This window comes from Trichosurus vulpecula, chromosome 9, assembly GCF_011100635.1.
Source record: "Trichosurus vulpecula isolate mTriVul1 chromosome 9, mTriVul1.pri, whole genome shotgun sequence".
Classification (NCBI taxonomy): domain Eukaryota; kingdom Metazoa; phylum Chordata; class Mammalia; order Diprotodontia; family Phalangeridae; genus Trichosurus; species Trichosurus vulpecula.
The window spans coordinates 206,983,921-206,993,795 of NC_050581.1; the positions used below are offsets into that span (position 1 = coordinate 206,983,921).

General features: G+C 51.6%; 1 protein-coding gene across 1 annotated transcript in view; it reads right to left on the minus strand.

Annotated features, from left to right (window-relative positions):
* Positions 1-5,347, minus strand: part of LOC118830655 (programmed cell death 6 interacting protein) — a 35,663-nt gene extending 30,316 nt beyond the window's left edge. Inside the window, exon 1 of the mRNA XM_036737556.1 lies at positions 5,012-5,347. Coding sequence (XP_036593451.1) covers positions 5,012-5,220 — 209 coding nt within the window. The 5' untranslated portion in view covers positions 5,221-5,347. The remainder of the gene's footprint in view (positions 1-5,011) is intronic.
* Positions 5,348-9,875: the final 4,528 nt, after the last annotated feature.

Below are 9,875 nucleotides of genomic sequence, written 5' to 3' on the forward strand. Positions count from 1 at the left end.
TATTCCTCGGCAGTTAATTCACCCTTGGCCCTCTTAACAGAAAACTCTGGTGGGATCCATGATCTCCCAAAGGGAAGGGTTCCACCAAACCCAACTGTCTTGTCCAAGAAGGTCCCACTCAAAGAGCTGCATGCCTTTGGTTTCCATTGACATCCCAAGGATACCCAAGGGAGCTCTCGGCCAATGCCACAGGCATCTTTCTTCTCCATCATCAATTTCTTGAATGACAGCCTTTGCTCAGATTCTTCTGTGCAAGGCCTAGTATGTCCTGGGTTCAAAGCCGTTCACACCCACTGTGTACTTCTCTATCGTACTCAGAATCCACTAAGTCATATTCAATCATAATCCCTTGAAGACTATCATGTTCAATGACTCATAACCACATATCCCCAGCAGACCACAGATAATCAATGGACAGATGGGTCTTGATTTCAGGGGCAGCATAAGGTCAACCATTAAAGCTCTGCAATATCCCACAGACGATGTTAACAGAATCAATTAAATTAAGCTGGCACCTGAAGTGACTGATGTGAACAAGTAAAAATCAATCTCATAGTCCCCCTCCCCCCTAAAAAAATTCATGTATTGCAGACTACTTAAGAGTGGTTCCCAGTAATAGGGGACAGGGAGTAGCCCCAAAGGCAGGCAATTCTCCTTCTTTGGCCCCAAGCCACCCCAGGACACAGTCCTGGGTCCTCTTTTCTTCTTCCCTAGATCATATTGCCTTTCAGCCCCCATAACTCCCCTGCATCACCGCCTATCTAATGAAGATATCACACTACATATTCCTGAAGGCATCAAGACCTCAGCACATCCAAAACTGAGCTCATCATCTTCCCCCTCCCTCCAAACTGCCCAACTTCTGCTGAAGGAACCCCCATCATGCTCCCGATCTCCCCGATTTGTAACCTCAGCATCAGCCTAGACTCCTCACTTGTCCTCACCCCACACGGCCAAACAGTTGTCAAATTACCATTTCTAGCTTCACAACATGATATCTCTCACATCCGTACCTACGCTGATGACATCACAGGTCTAGTTTTTGGAAATCTGAGACAACAAAATGATTCAAACTTAAAATGTCAAAAAGTTTTATTTTTCCCTAGAAGGAACAGGTAGTTTATTGATGGGAGCAGTGGCCTAGTCTGAGCTCTCTCTGCGGTGGGTCACCACTCGGGTGGAGGGAATACTGAAGAGTTGAAGCTGGAGGCAATAAACAAAAGCCTGTCCACCTCAGGTATTTGCAGTATTTCAAAGAAGGTGAAAATAAGAAGATTCCCCAGGGACAGTGAAGTCTTCCCAATGCTCCTATTTGTATAGGACAATAAAGGATTTATTAAGTGCCTAGGCCCTGTGTTAGGGACATGGGAGACAGACAAAAAAAAAGAATGCTCCCTGCTGTCCAGGACCTTACATTCCATCAGAGTAAATAATATGTACAAAAATAGACAAAGACTAAATAAATACCTAAGTAGGAGATGATTTGGGGGTGGAAGGCAAACACTTGTGGCCACAAAGAAAGAAGGTGGCTCCTGAGTTACCTTTGAAATAAACTAGATAGTCTAAGACTGGAGAGGAGACACTGGAGGCAGGGGGGAGACCTCTGCAATAGTCCAGGCAAGATGTGAGGAGGCCCTAAACAAGGCTGGTCCCCACGTGACTTGGGAAGAAGATACACCCAAGGCATGTTGTGAGAGTTATGCCAACGACACTTGGCAACAGATCCGACACATGTGGGAGTGGGTCTCCCAAGATTGTGGAACCAAGTGGCTAGAGGGATAGTGATACCCTCAACAGAAACAAGAAGGTTGAAAAGGAGAGGTGAGTGTGGGGAAAAGAGAACAGGTTCCTTTCTAGACATGCTGAGTATGAGATTAAAATGCCCAAGAGGCAGTTGGTGAAGTGAGACTGGAGGACAGGAGAGAGCCTAGGGCTGGATATATAAATCTGGGAATCCAACATGGAGATATTTAACCTGAGGGGAGAGAATGAAAAAGAACCCAAAAAATAGAAAACCCAGAGAGTAGAAAATAAAGGAAAAAGCAGGAACCATGTGCAGAACCATGGGCTTAAGTATTAGGGAGACAGAGAAAAGCAAGACAGGCCCCGTTGGGGGCGGGGGAGGGGGGCGGTCCCTGAACCACAGAGAAGATTTTTGGCTCCAAGTCAGAGAGCAAGTCCTGCTGGACCTCAGGGGGCAGGTAAGCTAGGGATGCAGCCACTTTCAGTGTCTATTCCACTAAACCCTTTGTCAGGGCTGAGAACCTTTTCTTGTTCTTGAGGAGCTGGGGCTTCTGGGGCACTGAGGTTCTAGGGAGAATATCCAGAGGATAGGCTGGTGGTCAACAGGGTCAAATGCTGCAGAGAAGCTGAGCAGGATGAGGACTGAAAGAAGACCAACCAATGTGGCCATTAAGAGACCCCTGGTAATTGGAGAAACATTTAAACAACCATCAGTCACTACAGTTTCCTCTAGGAAAATCATCCTGGAAGAACAAGGTGAATGAAAGAAGCACGGGGCCAAGGTATGCCAAATATATATAGCTTAGAGAAGTGCCACAGACCAGCAAGGAGATGGACCAGGAGGTGACAAGGCAGGTAAAAGCAGGCCCAATCCCCTCCCGGGATCCTAAACTGCCCACTGCTGCCAAGCCGATTCTGTCATCCCCTTGGGATGCTACATAAGTACTAATCATGAAACATCATCACCTCAAAAGGCTCAAAACTGTGGGTGATGGCAAGGACAGTGAGCAAGTGAACTATGACCAGGACAGGAGGGGCTTGGCTGGCTTCTAAGACAGACAGACAGAGGTGAGCTGTGACCCCTCCACACCTTAACACATCCTTAGGGGGCCAGAGATCACAGCCCATTCCTGCCCTCCCTCCAGGGACCTGCCCCCTTGGACATGGGGAGGGGCCTTTCTCCAGAGCCACTGCATTGCATGCACAGCGTTGAGCATGTGGGCATGTGGTCAGCTTTCCTCCCTCTCTGTAGACAGCTATTGGTGAAATATTGGAAGAATCAAGAACAGCTTCCAGGGCGTTGTGTGAATGCTCCAAAGGGATTAAATGAAAGAAAAGAACAAGATGAGAAGGTGTGAAATCACAGAGAGCTTCATAGGTGAAGGAGGATCCCCATGGAGAAGGCTACAGGTTATCTCAGAAAAGATGCTTTTCCAAATGGAAAGTAACCAGATACCCAAGGAAAAAGGGTTCTCTCTTCTCCCATTCTTAAAGCAGTTCAAGCCTGGTCTGGATGGGAAGGCTCAAAGTGAGGGAAAGTCCATGTCTCCTCCAGGAAGGCCCAAGTTAATCCTTCTCCTGGGCCTGCTGCAGGTGCCAGGGTGGAGGACGATGGCCATCAACACAATGGACTCTAGAACGGAAGATTCCAAGGGAGCTGCTGGCCAGACTATGGCACGTTCTCAGTCTCAAGGAGCTACCTTGAGGCAGCAGGTAATACCGTGTCCGATATGGTCTCTTATGGGCCTATATGGACCACCCTCAAAGAGTATGTGGCCATCGGAGAAGAGCAGGACTTTGCCCTATGCGGCTTAGCAGGAAGTCCAAGCTTCCAAAATAAAGGATGGGAGGTATTTAGATACACAGTGGATCCGACTGTACTTACTTCCCAAAATTCTTCCAAAGACCACCCCAGCCACTCTCACAGGCCTGACAAGTGGTCCCCCAGACTCACTGCCCTGCAGCGAGGGAGCTCACTCCTGTTTAGGCGGTGCTAATTGTTGCCAATTTTTCCTGACATCAAGAGGAAGCTTAAATATATGTCTCTCTTTGCTCCTTGCCCTCCCTGCCTCTGGGACCGCCCTCTGGGGCAAAGAGAACAAGTCTAATCCCTAATAACTGCTAACCCTGAGTCACCACCCTCTCACAGAGTCTCCAAACTGCTCTCCTGTTCCCAGTCTCTTCTTCAGGCCAGACATCCTCCCATGTTGGACTCAGGCCCTCCCCCCCCCTCACCCCATCCTGACCAGCACAGGGGCCAGCAGGGCTGGGACCTTCCTGCTCCTGGGCTTCATCAGCTTCAGGCAGCCACATTCCACGTCTGACTCTGGAGTGCTTGCCGGCTATTAAGACCTCCGGCTCTTTCTCTGTCTGTCCACTTCTTAAGTCACCAGGCCCAGACTTCCCATTTATCGCCACTCCTGAGCTTCCTTGTACTAGATTCAGCCCAAGGAGGGTCGGACCTCACAGATCCCTTCAGAACCGGCCTCCCTCCCGGGTCTGGGGGCCGAGGTCTCCGCTTTCGGCAAGGCAGCGAAACAAATGAGGAGGACACGAACCCCAGAAAAGCTGCATCGCGGCTCCGGCCGCTTCCCGGACTGCGCAGCGTCAAACGTTAACCCACGTTAATGGAGGTAACCTTGGGCAGCTAGGTGGGGAGGCTCATCAGCGAGGGAGAAGGAAGCTGCCCCTTGCGGGGCACAGGGCGCGTCTGCGGGAGGAGCGTCTGCAAGGCCGTGGTGCCCGGCCAGAATCGGGGTCTCGGGGTGCTCCGGGACTCCCCCCAGGCCACCCGACGGGTGGGGGCTCCAGAGGAGCCAAGGCCGGACTGTCCCTCCCCCGCCCCTCCCCCATCATCTCTTCCCTGGAGTCGCCCCGCCACCGCCCTCCTCGGGGTCCAACCCGGCCCAGCCCGGCCCCCCCTTCCTTTCAGGACAAACGAGAGGTTTCCTAAGAGCAGGCCCGCACACCTGAGGCTCCCTGGCACTCGCCCCACCCTAGCCCAGCTCCCGAGCCGCCCCGCCCCCACGCAGTCCAATCGAGGGAACCGAGGCGGGGCTCGGCGCGGCTTTCCTAAGCGCACCCCCCCACACACACCGGAGAGTCCCCAGCACTCGGAGCCCCCAACCCCAGCCACGGTCGGCCACAGGGTCACCGGCCCCCCCAGCAGCTGGGCTCCCGCGACGGCGGGGAGCGGGCCAGGAATGCGGGGTGGAGCCCGGCCGGGCTGGGCCGGGAGGCGCTCCCCATCTCCCCCCTCCCCACTCACCGCAGCAGCGTATCCAGCGCCGCGTCGTGGCGGTCCAGCGGGCGGCCGAGCGCGGCCCGGCGCAGGCGGCTCAGCTCCTCGGCGGCCTTGCCGAACTGCGTCGCCTCCTCGCCGCCCGCCGGGTACGTCTGCTGGATGAACTTGCTCAGCGGCCGCGCCACGTCCACCTCGGCAGCCTTCTTCAGCTGCACCGTCACGAACGTCGCCATCGCGACGACCCCGAGCAGCCGTCACCACAGCCTCCGCCGCCGCCCACTCCCCGGCCCCGTCAGTCAGCCCGGCACTTCCGCTCTCGGCCTCACGCGGGCGCGCACGTAGGCTGCGTCATGGCGGCGCGGCGCGAAGCCGTGCGCATGCGCCCGTGGCCGGCAAGGCCCGGCACCGCCCCTCCATGACGTGCGACCGAAGGGAGGGCGGGGCCCGGAGAAGCAGCGCCTGCGCAAACATCTCTGCCCCTCTAGATGCCCGCCCCCAGGAATGTGAGAGTGCGTAAGGTTCTCCCCGCCCAGGCTTTCCTCTTAAAGGGTAGAGCCCGGAAACGAGAAGGGGAAAGGACTCAAATCGAGTGCGCGTGCGTCACATCCTCACGCTACCCCACCCCACCCCACCCCCCCCGTCGTGGGAGTCCTTTGCGAAGTCCGTGCGCGTGCGCGCACTTTTTTTTTTCTTAAATTTTTTTTTTTGTCTCCCCCCGACCCCACCCTCCCCAGTTCTTATGTACTGTACAATACTAGGGGAAAAATCCGAGCGACAGGGGGCTGACGCCACAACGCATGCGCGGACTCCTCCCTATCCCGCAATCCCCAGAAGTGTATGGGCCTCTGGCTACAGGAAGGGCTGCTACCAATGCGCTTGCGCGGACCTCTTGCAGCTTCTCCCAGTTCCTAAATCCTAGGAGAAAGTCCTTGAAGCCGCCCATGCGCATACGCAGCGTCGACCCCGCCCGGGAGTCACCAGAAGACATAGGAAGGGCTGCCACCAATGCCGCCTCTCCTAGTTCACAGGTCCTGGGCGAAAGCCCTCGAAGTGACCCAGCTCCAGGGTCCGAGGCGGGCACTTGAACCCAGGGCTTCCAGATCCCAGAGCCGCGTAAGGTCGCAGGTCTGCACACAGCAGATGCTTCATAAGTGCATGCCTTGTTGAAGGCGGTGTCCAGCACTCAAGTCTCTGCCCCAGTGCCCTCAGCCGCCTCTGCTGGGGCCCCGCGTTAGAGCTGACCATCTAATGCGATCACCCATTTTACGTGGCGCAGGGACGACCACGGAGCCACCCGAGGCCGAAGCGGCTGAGCAAGTTCATCCTCTTTGGGAGGGTCTTCTCCAAGCAGTCCCAGACCCTTGGAACAGCTGGCCCAGCTGCCCTGGAGAAGACTGGTGCTGGGGGGCGGTCAGGGTGTGGGAGGAGGGGAGGTGGCGCAAGAGCTCGCCCCGCCCCCCAGCCTTGGAGGGTAGCATTGCCCCAGCAGAAAGGCTCACACTTGCCAATGCAGGAAGCAGGAGTGAAAGAGGTGCTGGCACACTCGCCCTAGGTAAACCAGCCACTAGGAAACGGATCCCCTGAGGAAGGAAGCAAGCGCCACCTGCTGGAGAGCCAAAGTACCTTAGAAAGTGCAGGAGACCCAGGACCAGGAGTGAGTGCCGGGACTTGATGGCACCTGCAAAGAACAGCCTGCGCATGATGGTGGAGTTCAAATAAAGGGGTCCCCCTGGGAACCATGAAGTAGAAAAGCAAACCCAGACCTGCCCTCTTGCTAAAGCCCCACCTAGGACGTGTGTAAGTCACTGAGTCCTTGCTTAAGGCAGCTACGGTGTAGCAGATGGAGCGCTGAACCTGGAATCAGGAAGATCTGAGCTCAAATCCAACTTCAGACACTTACCTGTGTGACCTTGGTAAAGTCACTTTAAACCTCTGCCTCAGTTTACCCTCTTGTAAAACAGGGATAATTACAGCACCAACTTTGCAGGGCTGCTGAGAGGTTCAAATGAAATAATATCTGTAAACTGCTAAGCACAGTGCCTGGCACATAGTAAGTACCATATAAATGCTTGTTCCTTCCCCAAAAATAGGGCCAGGAATGCTCAGAATAAGCTAAGGCTGGTAAGGGAGACTAGGGACAACTAAGAAGAGTAGGTTATTTTAACTACACATAGAGAAATAAGAGGTTTGGTGAATTGAGCTGGCTGAGACACTGCTGATGGACAAGGGAGAGAAGACAGAGAGCCACTCAACTCTTGTTTCCCATTTGTCTACAAAGGAAAATGACCTTGACACTAGAAATGAGAGGAAAAAACCGAGTGTGGAATCCATGGCCAAGATAAGTAAGGAGAACTCCCAGCTGCCATGGCAAGACTCAAGTTACCCAACCCAGAAGAACTGTGGCCTGAGGCTGCAGTAGAACTGGCCAAGGCCACTGCTGAGCCACCATGAATGATACTGAAAAGAATGTGGCTGGAGTCACTAGCTTTGGAAGATCATGGAAATTTGAGCAGTGACATGAGATTGGAAGAGGACAACTGATGTGTTGATTTTCAAAAATCCACAAAAGAACAACAGAATCCACAAACTGGACCGGTGAGTTTGACTTGGATTCCTGGCAAAATTCTGAAATGGCTCATTAAGAGAGTATCTGGCCAAAAAAGGAAGCAGTGATGCATATGTCAGCCTGGCTTTGTCCAGAACAGAGCATACCATGCCCAGAGGGCATTAGTGTGTTCTCCACCTGGAAGAGGCTATAGAGCCAGCTTCCAGTTGAATCATGATATCGTAGAATGGAGTGTGCCTTGGAGAAATGCTGGATCATGTGTGGATGCTCTATTACTGATTCTGATTGGTTTACCACGTGGTGGACAGCAGCCTTTTTAGCCACACTGAAACTAGTGCCCCGCCCCCCCTTTCTCTTTCTCTTTCTCTCTTTCTCTCTCATTTTACTATTTCATTAAATATTTCCCAATTACATTTTTAAAGTGTTAACAATCATTTTTTTTTAATTTTGACTTCCAAATTCTCTTGAGCAATTTGATTTCAATCATACATGAGTTCATGCCAATTGCATTTCCATATTAGCCATGTTGCAAAAGAAAACATGAACAAAATAACAAAGATAAATTTTTTAAAAATGCCTCTATCTGCATTTAGAGTTCCCCAGTTCTCTCTGCAGAGGTGGAGAGCATTTTTCATCTTGGGTCTCATGGAAGTGTCTCATTATTCCTTTCTCTCAGTAGACTTCTGCTCCAGGTTTGACTCCGCCCTAGCAGTGCTCAGTGAGATGTCAGAGGAGAGGCCTTCCTAGGCCTGTGTGTTTCTCCCAGGCTGTCAGGTGACTCCTGGAAAATGGGTTTCAGTCCTTTGCTCTAGCGTTTGTTATTTCATTTTATGTGGCAGGGTCAGAGAGTGGGAACTTGTGAGTTTCTAAAGATCAGAAGAGGAAGCCATCAAATGTCCGGGAATTCAAGAGTTGAATCCATGCTGGGTTTTGCAGTCATTTATATTATTAAGGCAGAATTCATGATTTCAAAGAAAATCATGAATATGCCTGAATGGTCCAGAATTGCAGGATATAAGAAATTCTCTAAGTAGAAGGCAGAGGAGTTAAAGCATTTATTAAAGCTCCAAAATAGCAGACCCATGGACCAGTGTTCCCAATTTGATATCCTGGCAAGAACCTTCCAAAACTAATATGCCCATCTCACAATAGTGACCAGGAGGTTACAGAAAAATATTATGGCAGTGAGCCAAGCCATACTGGTGCTTCCCTCCAATGCTAGGGCCCTTCAGTAAGAAGATTACCCACTGGCCTCAAGCCCTTGCTCAGCACTCTCCAGTCTGCTCGAGGGTCAGTCCTGCTTTTAGTAGCACTTGCTGCCACCACTGCTGCTTCTGCTGCCGCCACTTTTCCTTCTCCTCCCTCCACTACGTCTCAATCTCCAAGCTGTGTTCTCTCCTTTCATATAGTCACCAGACCTCATCCCGTCGACTAGAACGTCATCTGAGCAACCAGAACTTAGACGCCTACCATTGGCTCCGGTCTTAGCCACTCCCCCTAGGACCCTGAGAGCCCTCCCCCCCCAAGGCTATTCAAATGGGTGGGAAAGATCTTCCCATTTACTGATTGCCTTTACACCATTCCATCACTGACTCCTTAGAAAAGTCAGCCCAGAGATAGCCGAAAAGAAGAACCCTCTGGACCACCATGCCAACTGGGCAGGAACTTATGTAGAAACTGTGCCCACACTGAGCCACCAAGGTGGTATGGGGAGAGTGTGCTGCCCAGATGATGGGGAAAATGTTTGTCCTTGCTATATCCTCACAATATGTCATTATTCTATTGTTAAAAATAGGAGAGACAGAAAAGAGACAGAGAGAAGATAGACAGAGACAGGAGGTCACAGCAGACTGAATGCACTTTTTTTTAAAGGGGATTACTAAACATGTAAATGAGGAGAATGCTATGGCTTTATTTTACCTAGATTTTAGCACAGCTTTTAATATTTTTTTTCTCACTCTTCTGGTGAGGAAGATCTAAGGAAAGCTAAACTCAAGGACTACTTGCTAGTGGTTCAAAACCAGGGTAGCAGGAGGAATCCAGGGAATCTGCTGTTTAATGTTTTTACCAGGGACTTGAATAAAGGCAGAGATAACATGCTCACCACATTGGCAGACACTGGGAAGAAGAGAGCACAGGCAATGACAGAATCTGGATCCCAAAGGCTAAATCTTTGGTCAGATGAAGTTCAGTAGGGATAAACATAAAGTCTCCAATGGGGGGACCAAAAAATCAACTTCGGAAGTTTAAGGTAAAGGAGTCATGGATGGAGAGAAATCATTCTAACAAAGAACATTCTAAAAAATCCAAGTTTCACACGAG